Here is a 22,748-nt window from a genome sequence, read left to right as displayed (position 1 = left end):
TTGACTAATTAGAGGCTATGTTAAATTAGTGTTTTTAACACTTCCTGAATAATGCAAGAATCTCATAACATCTTGACTTCACATCCTGCCTTTTATTTATTTATTACTATTTTTGTCATTTATTTCACTTCTACTTGTTATTTTATCCATAAGGTATTGTTATTAGTGTTGATTTAAACAGTCAACAGTCTTTTATATTTACACTTTCCATTTCTCTTTTCTTGCATTCCTATGCTTCTGTCTGTGATCATTTTTCTTCTGCCTAATGAACTCCCTTTAGTGTCTTTTAGTGTGAGTCTGCTAGTAATATATTTTCAGTTTTTACTTACCTGAACATGCCTTAATATCACCTTTATTTCTGAAGGATATTTTCCCTGGATATAGAATTATATAGAATTATAGTCTGGCAGTTATTTTCTCCTAGTAATTTATAAGTGTCCTTCAGTTGTTCTGTGGAGTTCATTGGTTTTGTTGAAAAGTCATCTGTATGCTTGATCACTGTTCCTTTGAAAGCAATGTTATCTTTTCTTAACTCTGTCTCTTTTAAGATTTTCTCGTTGTCTTGGTTTACAGAGGTTTGATTATTAAATTTAGGTTTGTATTTATCTTGCTCACAGATGTTTAGCCTTTTTGAAAGTGTAACTTGATTATCTTTAGTAAGTTTTGAAAAAAATTTTCATTGTTATCTCTTCAAATAGTTTCAGTTCCATTCTTTTTCTTGTTCTTGAGCTCCAGACCTTTTCCCTCTGTCTCTTAATGCTCTTTTAATTTTCAATCCTTTTTTCTATGTGCTTTAACGGGGTATTTTCTACCGATTTACTTTTCAGTTCATTAATCTTCTCTTCTGCTGTGTCTCATATGGTGTTAACCTCATCTATTGCATTCTTAATTTCATTTATTGTATTTTTCAGTTTTGAAATTCTATTTGATCCTTTTTTATACATTCTATTGATAGTTTTCTAGTGAAATTCATCTTCTAAACCTATTTTTGGAATATATTAACATAGTTTATGAGTCCCATCTGATAACTCCCAAAATGTGAATTATCTGTGTTTCAAAAAATATATTAAAATTTAATTGACTTATATTGTAGTAAAATATATATAACATAAAGTTTAACATTTTAAACATACAGCTCAGTGGCATTAAGTACATTCACATTGTTCTGCAACCATCACCACCATCCATCTCCAGGACTTTTTCATCATCCCAAACAGAAACTTTTTACCCACTGAACAGTAACTCTCCATTACCCTCCACCTCTGGCAACCACCCTTTAATCCTGGAATAGCAATCACCATTCTATATTCTGTCTCTATAAGTTTGACTACACCAAGTACTTCATATAGGTGGAATCATACATATTTATCCTTTTTTATCTGGCTTGCTTCACTTAGTATAATATAATGTCTTTAAGGTACATCTATGTTGTGGCATGTGTTAGAATTTCCATCCTTTAAATAAAAAGATGAATAATATTCCTATATATATATAATATATAAAATATATTATCATATATATACAAAAGTTTGTTTATCCATTCATCTGTCAATGAACACTTGGGTTATTTCTACCTCTTGGCTACTGGGACTAATGCTGCTTTGAACATTAGTGACAAATATCTGTTTTGAGTTCCTGCTTTCCCTTCCTTTGGGTATTATATACAGAAGTATATATAGAAGTGCAATTGATGGTCAATTCTATGTTTAATTTTTATGAACTTGCCACAGTGTTTTCCACAGTGGCTGCACCATTTCATATTCCAACCAAGAGAGCATAAGGGTTCCAATGTCTCCACATTCTCATCAACACTTGTTATTTTTGGTTTTATTTATTTATTTTAAAATAGCCATGCTATTATATGAGTAAGAAGTGATATATCACTGAGATTTTGATTGGCATTTCCCAAATGATTAGTGTTGTTGAGCCTCTTTTCATGTGCTTATTGACCATTTGTATATGTTCTTTGGAAAAATGTCTATTCAAGTCCTTTGCCTTTTTAAATTGTATTTGTGTGATTTTTTATTTTAAAAAATTTCCTCCAGCTTTACTGAGATATAATTGACATATAACGTTGTGTAAGTTTAAGGTGTACAATGTGATGACTTGATGTGCAGATAAACTGTGAAATGTTTACCATAATAAGGTTAGTTAATGCATCCTTCACCTCAAATAGCTGCCATTTTGTTGTTGTTATGGTGAGACTATAACAAGCTCTACTCTCATAGCAACTTTTGAGTATACAATGTGTTATTGTTAACTATAGTCATTGTGCTGTACATTACATCCCAGAAACGTATTCATCCTAAAATTGAAAGTTAGTAACCTTTGACCAACACTTCCCCATTTCTTCTACCCCTCAGTTCCTGGCAACCACCATTCTACTGTTTTTATGAGTTTGATGTTTTTAGCTTCCATATATAAGTGAGACCATAAGTATTTGTCTTTCTCTGTTTGACTTATTTCACTTAGCAAAATGCCCTCAAGATCCATGCATATTGGCACATATGGCAGGATTTCCTTTTTCTCATGGCTGAATAATATTCTATTGTTATACACACACACACACACACACACACACACCACATTTTCTTTACCCATTTATCTGTTGACGTACACCTAGGTTGCTTTCATGTCTTGGCTATTGTGAATACACTGCAATAAACATGGGAGTGAAGATATCTAATCTCCTTCAGATATATACCCAGATGTGGGATTTCTGGATCATATGGTAGTTCTATTTTTAATTTTTTGAGGAACCTCCATACTGTTTTCCATAGTAGCTCTATCAATTTACATTCCCACCAACAGTGTACAAGGGTTCCCTTTTCTCTACATCCTTCCCAGCCTTCCTGTTTTGTTTTTGTTTTTGATAGCAGCCATTCTAACAGGTGTGAGGTGGTATCATGCTGTGGTTTTGATTTGCATTTCCCTGATGGTTAGTGATGTTGAGTACCTTTTCATGTACTTATTGGTCATTTGGATGTCTTCTTTGGAAAAGTGTCTATTCAAGTCCTCTGTCCTTTTTTTTTTTTTTTGAGGTACGCAGGCCTCTCACTGTTGTGGCCTCTCCCGTTGCAGAGCACAGGCTCCAGACGCACAGGCTCAGTGGCCATGGCTCATGGGCCTAGCCGCTCCGCGGTATGTGGGATCTTCCCGGAGCGGGGCACAAACCCATGTCCCCTGCATCGGCAGGCAGACTCTCAACCACTGAACCACCAGGGAAGCCCTCCTCTGTCCATTTTTTAAATTAAATTGTTTCCTTTTTTGCTATTGAGTTGTATGAGTTCTTTATATTTTTTGGATATTAACCCCTTATCAGATATATGATTTGGAAATATTTTCTCCCAGCCCATAGGTTGGCTTTACACTTTTTTGATTCTTTCTTTGGCTGGGCAAAAGCTTTTTAGTTTGATGTAGTCCCACCTACTGATTTTTGCTTTTTTGCTTGTGCTTTTCATGTCATATTAAAAAAATCATTGCCAAGACTGATGTCAAGGAACTTTTACCTTATATTTTCTTCCAGGCATTTTAGTTTTACATCTTACATTTAAGTGCTTAATCTGGGATTTCCCTGGTGGCACAGTGGTTAAGAATCCGCCTGCCAATGCAGGGGACATGGGTTGGATCACTGGTCCGGGAAGGTCCCACATGCTGTGGAGCAACCAAGCCCGTGTGCCACAACTACTGAGCCTGCACACTGTAACTACTGAAGCCTGTGTGCCCTAGAGCCTGTACACCACAACTAGTGAGCCCATGTGCCACAACTACTGAAGCCCACGTGCTCTAGGGCCCATGTGCCACAACTACTGAGCCTGAGTGCTGCAACTACTGAAGCTCATGCACCTAGAGCCCACGCTCTGCAACAAGAGAAGCCACCACAATAAGAAGTCCATGCACCACAATGAAGAGTAGCCCCTGCTCGCCACAACTAGAGAAAGCCTGCGCACAGCAATGAAGACCCAGTGCAGCCAAAAAAACGTGTGTGTGTGTGTGTGTGTGTGCTTAATCTACTTTGAGTTAATTTTTATGAATGGTGTAAGATAGGGGTCTGATTTCATTCTTTTGCATGTGGATATCCAGTTTTCCCAGCATGATTTGTCAGAGATCATCCTTGTCCCATTTAGCATTCTTGGCTCCCTTGTCACACATTAGCTGACCATATAGGTGTGGGTTTATTTCTGGCCTTGATTCTGTTCCATTTGTATATGTGTCTATTTTTATGCCAGTACCATACTCTTTTGATTACTATAGTTTTGTAATATAGTTTGAAATCAGGAAGTTTAAAGCCTTCAGTCTTGTTCTTCTTTATCAGGATTGCTTTGGCTATAAGGAGTCTTTCATGTTTCCATATGAATTTTAGAATTGTTATTTCTATTTCTGTGAAAAATGCTATTGGAATTTTGATAGGATTGCATTGGATCTATAGATGATTTTGGGGGGTTGCTTTGGTTTTTGTTGTTGAGTTGTATGAGTTCTTTATACATTTTGGATATTAACACTTTGCCAGATATATGATCCGCAAATATTTTCTCTCATTCTATGGGTTGTCTTTTCACACTTTTGATGGTGTTCTTTGATGCACATAAGTTTTTTTTTAACATCTTTATTGGAGCACAATTGCTTTACAATGTTGTGTTAGTTTCTGCCGTATAACAAAGTGAATTGGCTATACGTATACATATAACCCCCATATCACCTCCCTCTTGCGTCTCCCTCCCACCCTCTCTATCCCACCCCTCTAGGTGGTCACAAAGCACCGAGCTGGTCTCACTGACACATAAGTTTTAAATGTTGATGAAGTCTAACTTATCTAATTTTTCTTTTGTTGCCTGTGCTTTTGGTGTTATTTCCAAGAAATCATTGCCAAATCCAATGTTATGCAGCTTTCCCCTCTATTCTCTTCTAAGGGTTTTATAATTTTAGCTCTTGGGTTTAGGACTTTGATCCATTTTGAGTTAATTTTTGTATATGGTATAAAGCAAGGGTCCAACTTCATTCTTTTGCACCTGGATATCCAGTTTTCCCAGCACCATGTCTTGAGAAGACTGTTCTTTTACCCAGTGAATGGACTGGGCATCTTTGTCAAATATCATTTTACCATATCTGTAAGGGTTTATTTCTGGGATTTCTATTTTATTCCATTTTTCTACAGATTTCCTTATGCTAATACTATACTCTTTTGATTACTGTAGTTTTGTAAGTTATGAAATCAGGGAATGTAGGTTTTCCATTTTTGTTCTTTTTCCAGATTGTTTTGGGGTCCCTTGAGGTTCTATATGAATTTTAGGATGAACTTCTCTATTTTTGCTAAAAATGTCATTGGGTTTTTGATAGAGATTGTACTGAATCTGTCAATCATTTTGGATAGTACTGATGTCTTAACAATATTAACTCTTCCAATCTATGAACATGGATGTATTTCCATTTATTTGTGTTTTAGGCTTTGTGTTTCAGACTTTCCGAGAAATGGTCTATTTCTGATTTGCCTTTACTTTTAGGGTGTAGCCCATCCTTCAGGGATTCAACTGAAAGCCTCAGGTGTTTATCATATCCCCTTCCACATAAAAAGGTCCTGAAATGGAATTTCTGTCTTCCTAGCAGTGCCACTTTATACTTGGTTTCTTGGCCCCTCACTCCATGCAAGCACAGCTTAAGCAGTAGCAAATGCCTCAAAAGGAGAGTGCACAGAGAGAGGTGAGCTTACTTCTCCGAGGTCCTCTTCTCTCCAGGGTTTTGGCTTCTCATGTCTTGGCTGTCTTAATTACTTTCTGACGCCTTCATTCGCTTTTATTTTTAAAATCCATCCAGGGTAGTTGTTCTTACTATGAAGCTTAGTCTGATAAAAGCTATTTCAACATAGCTGGAAGCTGAAAGTCTACCTTATTCTTTTAAACTGTGGCACAACATATCATAATTCAACCATTCTTGTTCATATACATTAGGTTGCTTCTAAATGTTGTTTTGCCATACAACAAATTATGTTGTAATGAACATCTTTGTACATATATTCTTATGCACTCATGTGAGTGTTATATAAGATAGATTCCTAGAAGTAAGGTTGTTGGACAAAGGTATGGGCATTAAAATTTTTTATAGGTGATGCCAAACTGCCTCTGATTTACATTACTACCAGGAGTGCTGAGAGTGTTCATTTCCCCACATAATCACCAGCACTGGATATTATCAATCTTAGCTTTTATAAAATTGATAGGCAAAACCTTATATTTCATTGTTGTTTTACCTTACAGTTCTCTAATCATTGGTGAGGCTGAAACTATGATAACTTAAAAACTGTGGTACTAGGAAAGGAGAAACTGATCAACATCACCAAAAAGTAAGACCAGAAGCATACACATACTTGTGTGTGTATTCACATACTTGTGTGATTCTATGTATGTACAGTAAATGATAAAGGTGGCATTTCAAAAGAGTGTTTATATGAACTATTCAATCAACAGTGCTGGAAAGATGGGCTAAGTATTTGGCAAACAAGTTATAATTCTTACCTCATAAGATAAACTAAACTTAAAATTCTAGACTAAGAGTTACATGTAAAATTGTAACCATAAAGAACTAAGAGAAAATGCAGTGAAAATGTAGCTGATCTAGGGATGGATCTTTCTGAGCATAACAGCAAAAAAGAAATCAAAAAGGAGAAAATTTTACTTCGTAAAAATGTAAAACTTCTCTATATCAAAATAAATGTAAAATTAAAGGGCAAATAGTAAAATAGCAACGTATTGCAATTAACATATGGAAGACAAAGTGTTAGCATCCCTCATGGATAATAAATCTTGTATAAACCAATAAGAAACTGACAATTTTCCAGTAGAAAAAAGGGAAAAGAATATAAGTAGATAATGTGCAAAGTAAATAGAAAAAAAAGGCTATTTATTTTATGAAAAAAAAATTTATCATCAATATGACCAAAAACCAATTCATGATATTATGCTAACATAGATATTAAAATACTGTTGTAGGGGTTATTTAAGAAAATATAATAGGGTTCAGCATATATTATGCTGCAAGAAACAGACTGTAGACTGTTCTTTCTGACACCATTTTTCTAAAAACAATTGTGTATTTACTTTACAAAAAATGATTGGAAGCAAATATTCCAAAATGGAAACAGTGATTTCCCGAGACTGGAGAATTATAGATTTATAATTTAAAGATTTTTATCTTTTCTTTTGCACTTTTCTCTATCTTCCAGTTCCCTGCAGTCAACATGTATATAGGAATTTGGAATCAGATAACCTGCTACTTGTGAAAATTGGAGAGAATGAGAATAGTATATCTATTCAAATGAAACTAGGAGATAAACTCACAATTCCTGAAGAAATGAAAGATACATCTTGATAAAATGGATGTATCTGATGTTGAAAAAGTTGCACAAAGGCAAGAAAATAATTATCTAAAAGAAAGAAATTATCTAAAAGACATAATTATCTAAAAGTTGCACAAAGGCAAGAAAATAATTATCTAAAAGAAAGAAAGTCAATGCAAGCCTCATTGACAAAAGCTTAAATAAAATATAAAGAATTGATAAATATATACAAAAATGTACAGATCCTGATAGATATACAAGCAATAGGAGACACAATTTTTTAAAAAGTGAAGCAAAAATGAAAAAACACATACCCTCACTGGGAATTAAAGAAAGGAAACTAGAATAACTTGATGTGTATTAAAACGATTGATCTAACAAAAGCAAATGATAAAAACCCAACATTGATGGGGTAGTAAAAATATTAATAAAAAGGTATATTTTATATTTTTTGATGTCACTAAAAATTGGTTGGTCTTTCTAAAGAATAATCCAGCAGCATGTAACAAAAGCTAAAAAGCTGTTCATACTCTTTTATCCAGAATCCTTTTTCTAAGAATATACTCCAAGGAAACAGGAGTATATGTATGAATGCCTATAAAAAGGTATTCATAGAAGGATAAAAAGTTTGGAAAACAATTCAAGTATCCAATAATAAGGAAACAATTATTTAAATTTGATGAATATATAGCTCTTTCAACATGTGGAAATACTTACATGAAAGAATAAGTGAAAAAAACAGCACAAGTTAATATGTACACACTGAATATAACTATGAAAATGTATCTCTGTGCACTAATAAATTAGAAAAGAATTAGCATTACAGAAAGATTTGAGTTTAATATTTATAAAGTTCTTTTTTTTATTGAGGAAACATTGATTTCACACCCCCTACTCTCCAGTTCCTTCTCCTCTGGTAACTACTACTCTGTTCTCTGTATCTACATGTTTGCTTTTAATAGTTTTTTTTTATATTCCACATATGAGTGAAATCATACAGTGTTTCTCCTTCTGTCTGACTTATTTCACTTAGCATAACACCCTCAAGGTCCATCCATGTTTTCACAAATGGCAAGGTTTCATCTTTTTTATGGCTAAGTAGTATTCTATTCCTGTCTTTTTCATAACACTCAATCTTATAAGTATGAGGTGATATCTCTTTGTGGTTTTTGACTTGCACTTCCTTAACAATTAGTGATATTTAACATCTTTTCATGTGCCTATTGGCCATCTGTAAGTCTTCTTGGAAAAATGTATATTCAGTTCCTCTGCTCATTTTAATCAGGTTGGTTGTTGAGTTGTATGAGTTTTTTTTTAATATATTTTGGATATTAACCCCTCATCAGATATACCATTTGCAAATATCTTCTCCCATTTGGTAGGTTGTCTTTTCATTTTATTGATGGTTTCCTTTGCTGTGCAGAAGCTTTTCAGTTTAATGTTAATCCCACTTGTTTATTTTTGTTTCCCTTGCCTGAGGAGACATAGCTAGAAAGAATGGTAAGACTGATGTCAAAGAGTGTACTGCCAATGTTTTCTTCAAGGAGTTTTACAGTTGCAGGTATTATATTCAAGTCTTTAATCCATTTTGAGTTAATTTTTGTGTATGGTGTGAGACAGTGGTCTAGTTTCATATTTTTTCATGTGACTGTCCAGTTTTCCCAACACCATTTATTGAAGATACAATCCTTTCTCCATTGTATGTTCTTTGCTCTTTTGTTATAAATTACTTGCCCATATATGCATGGGTGTATGCATATATATATATATATATATATATATATATATATACACACCCATATATGCATGGGTGTATTTCTGGACTCTCAATTCTGTTCCATTGATCTATGTATCTGTTTTTCTGCCAATACCATGCTGTTCTGATTACTGTGGCTTTGCTGTTTGAAATCAGGGAGTGTGATACTTCCAGCTTTGCTCTTTTTTCTCAGGATTACTTTGGCTATTTGGGGCCTTTTGTGGTTCCATATAAATTTAAGAATTTTTTCTTCTATTTCTGTGAAAAATGTCCTTGGGATTTTGATAAGGATTACATTGAATCTGTAGATTGATTAATAAGGACATTTTGACAATGTTTATTACTGCAATCCATGAACGTGGAATATCTTTCCATTTATTTGTTTCTTCTTCAATTTCTTTCAACAATGTCTTATAGTTTTCACTGTATAGGTCTTTTACCTCCTTGGTTAATTCCTAGATATTGTCATTTTGTTGTTGTTGTTGTTGTTGAATATCTTGCTCATGTATATTTTAAAGGGATGATTGTAGATATCAAGTTAGCAGAGTACAGTATTTAGATTTTAGTGGATTATTTTAATAATTATCAATACACCAGAAATCGTGTTTCAAAATTTTTATTGAGGTATAGTTGACGTACAATATTATGTTTCAGGTGTACAACATAGTGATTCACAATTTTTAAAGATTATACTCCATTTATAGTTATTATAAAATATTGGCTATATTCGCTGTGCTGTACAATATATCCTTGTAGTATATTTATTTTATACATAGTAGTTTGTACTTCTGAATCCCCTACCCCTGTCGTGCCCCTTCCCCCTTCCCCCTTCCCCCTTCCCACTCCCTACTGCTGACCACTAGTTTGTTCTCTATATCTGTGAATCTGTTTCTTTTTAGTTATACTCACTAGTTTGTTGTATTTTTAGATTCCTCATATAAGTGATATCATACAGTATTTGTCTTTCTCTGTCTGACTTATTTCACTTAGCACAACACCCTCCAAGTCCACCCATGTTGTTGCAAATGGCAAAATTTCATTCTTTTATATGGCTGAGTAGTATTTCATTGTGTGTATACATCTTCTTTATCCATTCATCTGTTGATGGACATTTCGGTTGCTTCCATATCTTGGTTACTGTAAATACTTCTGCTGTGAATGTGAACATTGGGGTGCACGCATGTTTTCAGATTAGTATTTTCATTTTTTTCAGATATATAGCCAGGAGTGGAATTGCTGGGTCATATGGTAGTTCTATTTTTAGTTTTTTGAGAAACCTCCATATTGTTTTCCACATGGCTGCACCAATTTACATTCCCACCAACAGTGTACAAGGGTTCCCTTTTCTCCAACATTTGTTATTTGTGTTCTTTTTGATAGCCATTCTGACAGGCATGAGGTGATATCTCACTGTGGTTTTAATTTGCACTTCTCTGATGATTAACAATGTTGAGCATATTCCTAGTTTCTTAATTTCTCTTTCTGCTAGCTCATAGTTAGCATATAGGAATGTAACAGATATTTATATTTTGATTTTGTATCCTGAAATTTTGCTGTATTCATTTATTATTTCTAATAGTTTTTTGGTGGAGTCTTTAGGATTCTCTCTATATAAAATCATGTCATCTGCAAATAGTGACAGTTTTACTTCTTCCTTTACAATTTGGATGCCTTTTATTTCTTTTTCTCTCCTAACTGCTCAGGCTAGGACTTCTAATACTATGTTGAATAGGAGTGGCAAGAGTGGGCATCCTTGTCTTGTTCCTGATCTTAGAGAGACAGCTTTCAATTTTTCACCATTGAGTATGATGGTAGCTGTGGGTTTGTCATATATGACCTTTATTTTGTTGAGGTATGTTCCCTGCATACCCACTTTATTGAGTTTTTATCATGAATGAGGGTTAAGTTCTGTCAAATGCTTTTTCCGCATCTACTGAGATGATAATATGGTTTTTAATCCTTCATTTCGTTAATATGGTGTATCACGTTGATTGATCTACAGATGGTGAACCATCCTTGCATCCCTGGAATAAATCCCACTTGATCATGGATGGTGTAGGACCCTTTAGATGTTGAATTTGGTTTGCTTTAGATGTTGACTTTGGTTTGCTAATATTTTGTTGGGGATTTTTGCATTTATGTTTATCAGAAATACTGGTCTGTAATTTTCTTTTTTTGTGTTGTCTTTGTCTGGTTTTGACATCAGAGTGATGTTGGCCTTGTAAAATGAGTTAGGAAGTGTTCCCGTCAATTTTTTGGCAATAGTTTGAGAAGGATAGGTATAAAATCTTCTTTGAATGTTTGGTAGAATTCACCTGTGAAGCTGTCTGGTCCTGGACTTTTGTTTTGGGGGAGCTTTTTTGATTACTGTTTCAACCTCTGTAATAGTACTTGGTCTACTCAAGTTTTCTATTTCTTCATGGTTTGGTCTTGGAAGGTTGTATAAATCTAAGAATCTGTCCATTTCTTCTAGGTTGTCCAATTTGTTGGTGTATGGCTGTTTATAATATTCTTTTATAATTCTTTGTACTTCTGTGGTATCCATTGTTCTTTATCCTCTTTCACTTCTGATTTGTTTATCAGGGCCTTCTCTCTTTTTTTCTTGGTGAGTCTAGCTAATGGTTTGTTGATTTTGTTTATCTTTTTAAAGACAGCTCTTAGTTTCATTGATCTTTTCTATTGCCTTTTTAGCCTCTATTTCATTTATTTCAACTCTGATCTTTATTATTTCCTCCCTTCAATTAACTTGGGTTTTGTTTTTCTTTTTCTAGTTCCTTTAGGTGTAAGGTTAGACTGTTTATTTGAGAGTTTTGTTTCTTTCTAAAAAAAAAATTCTTCTCTACCTGTGGGCAGGGGATGGGGTTTCCACTGTCAGGCCCCACCTCAGAGCTGGCAAGGTAACACTAGGATGGGACATCTGAGTTCCAGTGACTCCCCTGGCAGCAGCAGCTCTTTGAGGGTCCTATGAGTCTGTGGGGGTCCAGCTCCTGGCCCAGGCCAACATTTGGTCCTGGAGCCTGGGCTCTGGTTTCTGGTGCTGCTCAGTTTTGTTTCTTGAGGTAGGCCTGTATTGCTATAAACCTCCCTCCCAGTTTTTGTTGCATCCCATAGATTTTGATATGTCGTATTTTCATTTTCACTTGTCTTCAAGTAATTTTTGATTTCTCCTTTGATTTCTTCGTTGCCCCAATAGTTGTTCAGTAGGATGCTATTCATTCTGCACATATCTGTGATTTTTCCAGTTTTCTTCTTGTAGTTGATTTGTAGTTTCATTCCATTGTGATCAGAAAAGATGCTTGATGTGATTTCAATCTTCTTAAATTTATTGAGACTTGTTTTGTGTCCCAAAATATGGTCTATCCTTGAGAAAGTTTCATATACACTTGAGAACATATGTGTATTCTGCTGCATTTGGATGGAATGTTCTATACAAATCTATCAAATCCATCTGGTCAAAAGTTTCATTTAAGACTGTTGTTTCCTTGTTGACTTTCTGTCTGGATGATCTAACCACTGATGTTAAGTGGGGTGTTAAAGTCCCCTACTATTATTGTGTTGCTGTCAATTTCTCCCTTTAGGCCTGTTAATAATTGTTTTATACAATTTGGTGCTTCCATGTTAGGTGCGTATATACTAATCACTGTTATGTCTTTTGATGAACTGTCCCTTTTATCATTATATACTGTCCATTTTTATTTCTTATTACCTTTTTTGGCTTTATTTCATCTGATATGAATATGGCTACACCTGCCTTCATTTGGCTGCTATTTGCTTGGAATATCATTTTACATCCCTTCCCTTCGGCCTATGTTTGTCTTTAGAGTTGAGATGTGCCTCTTGGAGGCAGCAAATAGTTGGGTCTTGTTTTTTAATCCATCCAGCCACTGTGTGTCATTTGGTGAATTCAATTTATTTATATTTAGGTTGATTATTGATATATGAGGACTTAATACTGCCATTTTATCTTTTGTTTTCTGGTAGCTCTATATCTCCACTGTTTCTTTTTCCTTTTGTTTCTGTCTGCCATTTTGGTTTGATGGTTTTCTGTGATATTTTTCTCAGTTTCTTCTCTGTGTGTGTGTGTCTCTATTTTATGTTTATTTTTGTGGTTACCATGAGGTTTGTATAAAATTTCTCATAGATAAAATAGTCCTTTTTCTGCTGATAGCATCTTATGTTCACTCACCTATATGAATTCCATCCTTTTCCTCCTCCCCTTTTAGTGTTTTTGTTGTCTCAAATTATCCCTTTTTATGGTTGTGGGTTTGTTACCAAAATAAGATAGCTATAATTATTTTTCTGCTTTCTTTGTTCCCCTTTAACCTTTATAATAGTGTTTAAAAATCTGTTCTGATAAAGAGCTGCAGTTTTCTGATTCTATTTATCACCCTACTTAAAGTTTTATGTATTTTTGCTATTTTGTTTCTGGTAGAAGAGCTCCTTTCAATATCTCTTGTAAGGCAGGTCTAGTGTTGATGAATTCCCTCAGCTTTTGTCTGGGAGACTTTATTTCTCCTTCATATCTGAATGATAATTTTGCTAGATAGAGTATTCTGGGGTGACAGTTTTTCTTTCAGTATTTTGAAAATGTCATTTCACTCTCTCCTGGATGTTAGGGTTTCTGCTGAGCAATCTGCTGATAGCCTAATAGGGGTTCCTTTGTAGGCACCATCCTTTTTTCCCTGGCTGCCTTTAAAATTCTTTGTCATTAACTTTATTTTAAAAAAAATTGTATTTATTTGGTCGCGCTGGGTCTTAGTTGCAGCAGGCGGGCTCCTTAGTTGTGGCAGGTGGGCTCCTTACTTACAGCACGTGGGATCCTTAGTTGCAGCATATGGGCTCCTTAGTTGCAGCAGGAGGGCTCTTTAGTTGTTGCTCGATGCCTCCTTAGTTGCAGCATGTGGACTCTTAGTTGCTGCATGCATGTGGGATCTAGTTCCCTGACTAGGGAACTGCATTGAGAGCACAGAGTCTTCACTACTGCTCCACTAGGGAAGTCCCCTCTTTGTCATTAACTTTTGACAATTTTAATGTGTCTTGGAAAAGGTCTTTTTGCAATGAGTTTAATTAGGTGTTCTCATTGCTTCACAGACTTGATTGTCCAGTTTCTTCCCCATGTTTGGGAAGATCTCAGCTATTGTTTCTTTAAATAATTGCTCTTCCTCTCTTCTTCTGGGATACCTATTATCCCAATGCTGCCTTTCCTAAAAGAGATGTGTAGCTCTCATAGGATTTCCTCTTTTTATATATGTCTTACTTCTCTTTCCTCTTTTACTTGTATCATTTCTAGGTTTCTATCTTTGAGTTCACTAATGCTCTCTTCCATATTGTCTGCTTTATTTCCAATCCTTTCTAATGCATTTTCATCTTGTTTATTGTGTTTCTCATTTCCAGAATTTCTGTTTGGTTCTTCTTTAGAGTTTCAATCTTTTTGGTAAAGTATTCCTTCTGTTCATTAATTTTATTCCTGAGCTCATTACACTGCCTTTCTGAGTTTTCTTGTATCTCATTGAGTTTCTTCATGATGGCTATTTTGATGGCTCTATATGATGGCTCTATCAGTTAGATCTCAATATTCCATGACTTTAAGTTTGGCTTCTGGAGAATTGTCATTTTCTTTTTGTGATATAGTGTTACTGTGATTCTTCATATTGCTTGATGAATTGTTCCTCTGCTGGCACATTTGAAGTTAAATGACCGGTTAGGAGTTACAATCCTTTCTTTTGCTTTCCAGTAGGTGGCGCTATCACACAAGTTTTTGGTTTCGCTCACCTGAGCTACCTCTGGTTATACTTGAGAGTTGGCACTTTCCAGCCTCCACCATATGTGTAACAGGTGTGGCTCTGTGCTTTTGCTGTTGCTTCTTGTGCCTCTAGGCTTATTGCTGTATTGCTTCTGCCAGAGCTGCTGTCATTACTGGGATGATGGGCTCTTCTCTTTTGTGGGAGATCCCCTGAGACACAGGCTCTGCTGTGGGGGGAGGGGAACAGTGTGGGAGGGGAAGCTGGGGTTGCACAGATGCCTCCACTGTGTCTAGTGCTGTCAGGTTCGGGGGCTCTACCAATGCAAATAGTGGGGCAAGAGTCTGGGGTCATGGGTTCCTCAGTGACTGGAGGGATGGGGTCCCAGGCCCCACTGTTCCTGCTGCTAAGTTGCCTGTGGTGGCAGGCAGAGTCATGCGTGCTGCTTCCCCTGCTGCTATTGGGTTTTCTGAAGCTATGGGCTCAGCTGCCACAGTCAGAGGGCTGGGATTGCAGGTACCAACTCCACTGTTCCCTCTGTTCTGCCTCCTCTATGTGTTCCAGTTCACCCACCTATAGATGTACAGATGTGTGGAATTCTCTGGCATCCTGTTGTGTTGGGCAAAGGCACCTTCGTTGTGTTGTAGATGTTTTACTGGTTGTAGCTTCAAGGGGAGAGACAAAGGTAGCTTTTCACTCCACCATGTTTCTGACAGCACTCTCCTATAAAGTTCTTATGTTCCCAAAGTTGATTAACAACATAATATTTAAAAATTAAAAAAAAAATTATAGAACTGAAATACTGAGTGTTTGAGGTGAGGCACAGAATCCCACTTCTGGGAACATATATAAATAAACATACCTGGTGAAGAAATAGCCTGTTTTCCTTGGTGGAATTACAGCTGTCATTCAATATATCCTTAAAGCAACTTTGGGGCTTCCCTGGTGGCGCAGTAGTTAAGAATCCGCCTGCCAATGCAGGGGACATGGGCTCGAGCCTGTCTGGGAAGATCCCACATGCCACAAAGCAACTAAGCCTGGGCACCACAACTACTAAACCTGAGCTCTAGAGTCCACGAGCCACAACTATTGAATCTGCGTGCCACAACTACTGAAGCCCAGGTGCCTAGAGCCCGTGCTCTGCAACAAGAGAAGCCACCACAATGAGAAGCCCATGCACCGCAACGAAGAGTAGCCCCTGCTCACCACAACTAGAGAAAGCCTGCACACAGCAACGAAGACCCAACGCAGCCAAAAATAAATAAATAAATTTAAAAGAAAGCATTTTTGTTATTGTGAAATTATTGCAATAATAGAATTATGAAGAGTCACTCATTTTATAAATCATCAAAACGTGCCTTTCTTGACCTTCCCAGGCAAATCTATTCTCTTTCTCCTGTACTTTGTACGTAATGCCATTGTTATAGCATTTATAAGACTGTACTATAATTATTTGGTTATATGTCTATGTCTCTCACAGCATCACACCCAGTGCCTGGTACATAAAAGTAAGCAATAGAGCCTTATGAAAGAATGAATGAATGAAGCGAATGAAGGAGCACATTTGGAAAATAAATATAACTTGCTACTTGAGTCCCTGAAATGTTTGTGCATTCATTAAACTGAAGTCCCGAAGACCTAGTAGTCCCTATTTTCTCTGGCTAGGAAATGATAACTTCGTAAGAGGCCCAAAACAAAGTGCAGACTTTGAAAAAGTAGTCAGTAAGGAGTTTGCTTCTGTTTGTTAGAGAGATCTGATGTGATGCAGGTAGATTCCAGGAATGAAGTCCCAGAGCTTGGAAGTTACGTATATCCTCGTAAGATTATGCTGAGTTTACAACAACGGATGTGAAGAAGAAAAGGGTAAAAGGCATCAACTTTTAAGTGAGAGCCAGAGAGAATCACATCAAAGGCATCAACAGGACTTCCACAGACCCCAAACCATAGAGACTTCTCAGAAGGGCAAAGAAGATAGTAATTACAAGATCAAATAATATTCATGGAGTAAGATTTGGGCTAGATAGAGAAATACCTTCCTTATTTCAAGAGATTTAGTGCTAGGGGACTGGTATCTGGAGACTAGGAGTACATTATAGTCTGAAGCTAGAGGGAATAGCCAAGGAGATTAAAAAAAAACCCAGGAAGCAGGTTCTAGAAAGGACTGAGGTACCCCATCCCACCTAGTAAAGCATCAATCCAAATTAATCTCAGAAGTTTCAGAGTCTTGACTTGGCATTTACCACTAATAGGGCTGAGTCAGTGGAGGGAACCAGGGGTTCAGTAATTTGTACTATTCAAGCTAATTTGTGGCTAGGTTTTATTTATTAGGACCTGAGACCTATATTCAATAAACTTGATAATTTCTATGTGTTTATATTTTAGTTTTCCATTTTTTTGGTAAAATTTCTTTAGGAACTTCCAATTTTGCACTTAATTTAAAAAGAAAAGGGATTTTCTACATTATGGCTAGAATGGAAGAGTGGGGGAAATCCATATATTCCTAAAGCCAAATGTAATGTTAATAGCTCTGGGAGTTCAGGTCGTGCTGGCATAAAATGTGGGTGCTAGGAAAGATAAAGAACAGTCAGCTCTGACTGTTGGTCCTTCCCTCCTTGGTTGATTCCCTCTCAATTTAGACCTACATAACTGCCACAGAAATTGAGTGTTTGGAGTAGGTGTTAGTAAAAAGGGATGGAGGCTGGTTTTGAGCCGGACAAAATTTGGTTTGGCTTTAATTACTAACAGACCACTCTTGGTGAAGAAAAAAAGTACACACACAACTAGGGTTTGTAAGTGGCAATCTACTATGTAAGGTACATTCTTCATTTATAAATTTACTTTGTGGCTTGATTTAAGATTGTATTAATTTCCCATTGGTGCTATGACAAAGTAACATAAACTCAGTAGCTTAAAACAACATACACTTATACTCTTACAGTTCTGGAGATGAGAAGTTCAAAATGAACCTTATGGCTACCATGACGTAAAATAAAAATCAAGGTGTCAAGCAGGGCTGGTTGCTTTTGGAGGCTCCAGGGGAGAATCTGTTCCTTGACTCTTCCAGCTTCTAGAGGATAAGCCTAACAGCCTTATCACTCTGATCACTTGCTTCTGTCATCACATCTCTTACTTCTACAGTCTGATCTCCCTCTGGGTATCTCTTATAAGGAGACTTGTGATTATACTTAGGGCCCACCTGAATAATCCAAAATAATCCTCCCCACCAATCTCAATCTCCTTAATCTAATCATACCCACAAAATCCCTTTTGCCTTAAATGGTAATGTTCACAGGTTCCAGGGATTAGGGCCTGAATATCTTTTGGGGCCACTATTCAGCCTTCCACAAGGGTGGTTTAGAAATTTTGCACATCCTTTTTTTAACAATGTAGTAATTTGTTTAATGTGAAATTTGTAGTAACTTGCATAAATTTTTAACTTGTAGTAATTTGTTTAATGTGTCTATCACCAAATTTAATATATAAGTTGAATAAAAAATAAGTACTAATTAAAAATAAGTATTAGATTAAGAAATGGAATTTTAAAATATTGTCAACTAATTCATTACATGACAAAGTATAAAGAACTAAAAACAAGTTCCTTGGCTATTAATGTATATAAAGTTAGCATTTTTTCAAAATGGAAATATAGGTCCCAAGAAAGGGGAGAAGAACAAGTTGGTTAAGCACACACTTGGAATGAAGATACAAAGTTGCCTGATAACAGTCATGCCCTCTGTACCAAAGAGTTCATAAAACACACTGAAAATTATCAAGCCTGCTCAGGATATATAGGGTTAGAAACTTAGATTCCAGAGACTCTAAATTCCTTTTCAGATGCAGTTTAATAAAGCAATAAAGATCAAGAAAAAAATAAAAAGGAAGGAAACCAGCCTGTATCAAATAATGCTTTGATTCTAGCGGGCTGGCCAATCTCCTTACCTAGGCTGGAATAAATGTGGCTGAGAATACAAGCTGGTTGTACTCTGATGGGGTGCACCTCAGCAATGGTCTCCACATCAATTCCCTTGTCCTTCAAAATGGCCTTGATTTCTTCTGTCTCAGCTAGAATGGAAACTATAGGAAAGAAAGAAGATGAGGTCAACAGAAAATTTTATTTCAATAGGAACCTAAAGATCTCTCGAGCCACACAATATTTTTTTGAAGGGAAAACAAAAGGAAGGTAAGGAAATTAACAGTTATTGTAGACTTGATGAAACAATCATCATGCTTGGTACATAATGATATTATCTAAATGGAAAAGGAAACAAGATTTCATGATTAGAATATTTAATTCTGTTTTTTGTCTAAATACCTATGTGCTTCTAGAGAATGCCACACTCACTTATATCTGTGATTCTATGTTTAAATAGGAAAAAAAAGACCAGGGACAGCATTATGAGGATAATAAAGAACACCCTAATGGTACGAATTGCTCAAAGCTAGAGAACAGTAGAAGGCAAGGTAACTTCAGGATAAAGCACTGAGGTACCATATTTGAAACTCTGTGTAGTTGTTTTGGGGGATGGGGATAAGACTTCTCTAGACTCAGAGCCTGCCAAACCTGGACAGCTCCCTTTTCTTCCTCTCACACTCATGTCTCAAAAGTGGTAATCATACTCACAAAGGAGAAGTCCAGGCCACCTCACTGACTCTTCTGTTTATTCCCCCTCTGTGGGACTGATAATCTGTCTGGAGGCCAATAACCTGAATGGGGCCTCAGCTGGCTTAATGCTAAGCACCAGGGGCAAACATGTACCCTATTCCTGCTCCTCTAGTACTGCTAGATATGTTGAATTGGGTTTATAAGAAAATGAAGGTGCCATTTGGTTCATTCCAGCTTACAAGTATTGTATTTGTTGAGTTTGGGGGGCAAAAGCCTAGTTAAAAAAGTGCTACTCTGCATTCCTTTGCCATTATCTTTTGTGTATTTTTCTACCTTGGGGACCTCATGGTGTTGTGCTGCTGTGGTCTGGGGCAGGATATGCAGGGTATGGTGATTACAGAGTCCCCTGGACATAACACCATCTTGATTACTTCTAACTGAAAACAACAAAGATTCTCCAGGAAAAATATACAGAGGAAGAATAATAGTGGGCTGACAAAAGTCCAGGGAAACATATGTGGTCATCTATTCATTCATTAATAAACATTTACTAAGCACTTAAATGGTAAGGTACTATGCTAGGCACTAGGGATTTAGAGATGAATATGTTAGTCTCTCCCTCAAGGAGCTCATAGTGTAATGAAAGTGACACACACATAAACTCATTATAAAATAACCTGTTAAGTAAATAAATATATGCACAGAACATTGTGTGATCACCCAAGAGTGACACCTATCTAGTCTGGAGTTGGCAGGGGGAAGTTTCAGAAAAGGCTTCCTGATGTCTAAGGTGAACTTGAAAGAATGAATAAGTTAGCCAGGAGAAAGAAGGGAATAGGAATTGGGAAAGCCATTTTAGGTAGAAGATCCAGAATGATCATAAAACATGAAAATGGAAAAGTATGTGTTTGTGTGTTTGTGTGTGTGTGTGTGTAAGAGATGGGGTGGGGACTACATACATTTCCATATTGCTGTAGCATGAAACACCTTGCACAGTGGAAAAAAACACACAAAAAACAAACAACCCCCCCACCAACCACCAACAAAATGAATCTGGAAAGGCAAATAGGGGTTAGATCATCATGGAGAGCATGTGTGTCACTTTAAGGAACTTGTATTTTATCCTTGGGTAATGATTTCCAAATTGCATTCTCCTGAGCCTCAGAGTTCTGCAGAGGGCAATGCAGTTGGTAGCAGGAGTAAAGGGGACTAAAGGAGAGGCAAATGAACAACACTCTGGGGTCCCAGGGCTACTTTCAACCCCAACAACTCAGCTTTTTGTTTATGTTTTATCAAGTATGTAGAAAATGCTTATTTGGTACCACCTATGTGCTAGGTACTGCCATATGCTAGGGATACAAAGATAGACATGATCCTTGGAGAAAATGACATTGACACTGAGTCTTGCTATAGAGCTGAATAGGAGTTATTCTGGTAAAAGTGAAGGTAAAACTAAGGGAGAAGCTGTTCCAGACAAAAGAAATAGCATAGACAAAGACTCAAGGGCAACAGAGAACAAGGCAGATCTAGGAATAATAAAAAAAAGTTCTTTATAGTAGGAACATGGAGTGTGAAGCAGCAGTGGTGAGAAATGACGCTGAAGGTGGGGTCAGGGAGCAGATCATAAAGAGCCTTGTAAGCCATGTTAAGAAAGTTGGCAATGGGAAGCCCCTGCAGAGTTGTAATCAGGGGAATAGCATATCCAGATCTCCGTCTTAAAAAGAACATATTCATGTTGATGATTAAAGAATAAGCTGATATACTGTAGTGGACCTACACTGAAGACAGGGAGACCACTTCAAAAGTTATTGCATTTAAAAAAAAAGTTATTGCATTAATGCAAGGAAGAGATGCTGACTACTTAGATTAGGATCATGACATTGGTACTGGATAAACTAGATGGATTTATGAATTATTTAGAAGGTAAAGAAATTGGGACTTGTTAACTGAACGTAGGAGATGAGAGGGAGAGATACTGAGAATGATTCTTCATGTGTTTATTTGTGTAACTGAGAGAAAAGTGTGCCATTTACTGACATAGGCAAATAGGGAGAAAAGCAGGCACAGATGATGTAGAACTAGGAGAGTGCAGCTGATTAATTTTGGACATGTTGAGTTTAAAGTGAATGTGATATATTCAGGAGTCATTAGCATAGAAAGAGATGGGTCAAGGAGAATATATAGAAAAGAAGAGAAAAGGACCTAGAATATAACCTTGAGAAATTTCAACATATAAGATATGCGCAGATGATGAAAAAGCCTGGGGGCGGGAGTGAGGGGTTCTTGTCTCATGGCTTATATGTCCTCTATGGTATAGGAGGTGAGGTCATCTTCTGAGAGGGGAGAAGTTAGGAGGCAGGAAAAGGGAAAAGGTGAGGAATGGGAGGAAGCTGAGAGACAATAACAAATATTCTGAATAATGAGAGCAGTGGGCTACGGACAAAACTCCCAGAAATACCAACAGTTAAGGGGCAAGGGGAAGAAGAGGAAGCCCAGAATGAGACAGAAAAGTACAAAACTTAGGTTGAAGGAGAGCCAAGGGAGTATGGTATCACAGAAGACATGTGAGTTAAGAGTTTCCAGAAACATAAACAACAAATGAAACAGAAAGATCCTCTAAGAAGTGGATTGAAAAATATCTACCGAGTTTGGCAATAACTTAAGCAAAATCACTTTCAGAGGAATGATAAGCTAGTTGTAAATGAATGCAGAATGAATGAAATGTAAAGAAGTGGAAGTTTGGATGAGAAAGGAAGGATAGGATAACTAGAGGGAGATGAACATGTCAATGTATTAAAAATCAGAACCAACAGAGAAGAGTTTGAAGATAGGAAAGAGTAGGTTTCTATGAAGGCTAGGGAAGAGGATAGGATCAAGCATCAGAAGGAAGAGTTGGTGCTGAAGAGGAGAAAAGACAGCTTTTCTGAGACTCAAGAAAAGGAGGCAAGGCTGGGTGAAGATATAAGTAAGACTGTAGTGGGGGGGTTGGGAAATTGACAAAGATCAAAACATTAAGATTACCCAGCATAAAGTAGCAGGCCAAGAATGAGGTTGAAAACAAGCAGTGGGGTTGAAAACAGAGAACGTGTGGAATAGTTGAGGAGAATGAAAATGCTAACTAACAGTAAGAACAAGGACTGACAGGAGGCACTGTAGGCCTAGTTAAGTTGGAGACTGTGGATTTACAATGCTACCACTCTGCTCATTTGTGTGATTTTTTTTTTTCTAGAAGATTTTAGCAGGCCAGGTACAGGATCAGAAAATATAGAGAGTAAAACTGATCTGGGGCTGTGATTTTTCTGGTGGGTGTAGCAGAAG

At 36.6% G+C, this 22,748-nt stretch overlaps 1 protein-coding gene across 7 annotated transcripts in view; it reads right to left on the bottom strand.

Annotated features, from left to right (window-relative positions):
* PHKA1 (phosphorylase kinase regulatory subunit alpha 1) overlaps positions 1 to 22,748 on the bottom strand; it is a 131,140-nt gene that overhangs the window by 61,441 nt on the left and 46,951 nt on the right. For all 7 annotated transcript variants that reach the window (XM_060292559.1, XM_060292560.1, XM_060292562.1 and 4 more), the window contains one exon: positions 18,767 to 18,901. In XM_060292559.1, the coding sequence (XP_060148542.1) occupies positions 18,767 to 18,901 (135 nt within the window). The remainder of the gene's footprint in view (positions 1 to 18,766; positions 18,902 to 22,748) is intronic.

The sequence above is a fragment of the Globicephala melas genome, chromosome X (assembly GCF_963455315.2).
Source record: "Globicephala melas chromosome X, mGloMel1.2, whole genome shotgun sequence".
NCBI lineage: Eukaryota > Metazoa > Chordata > Mammalia > Artiodactyla > Delphinidae > Globicephala > Globicephala melas.
This window is presented reverse-complemented; position numbering and strand designations above follow the sequence as displayed.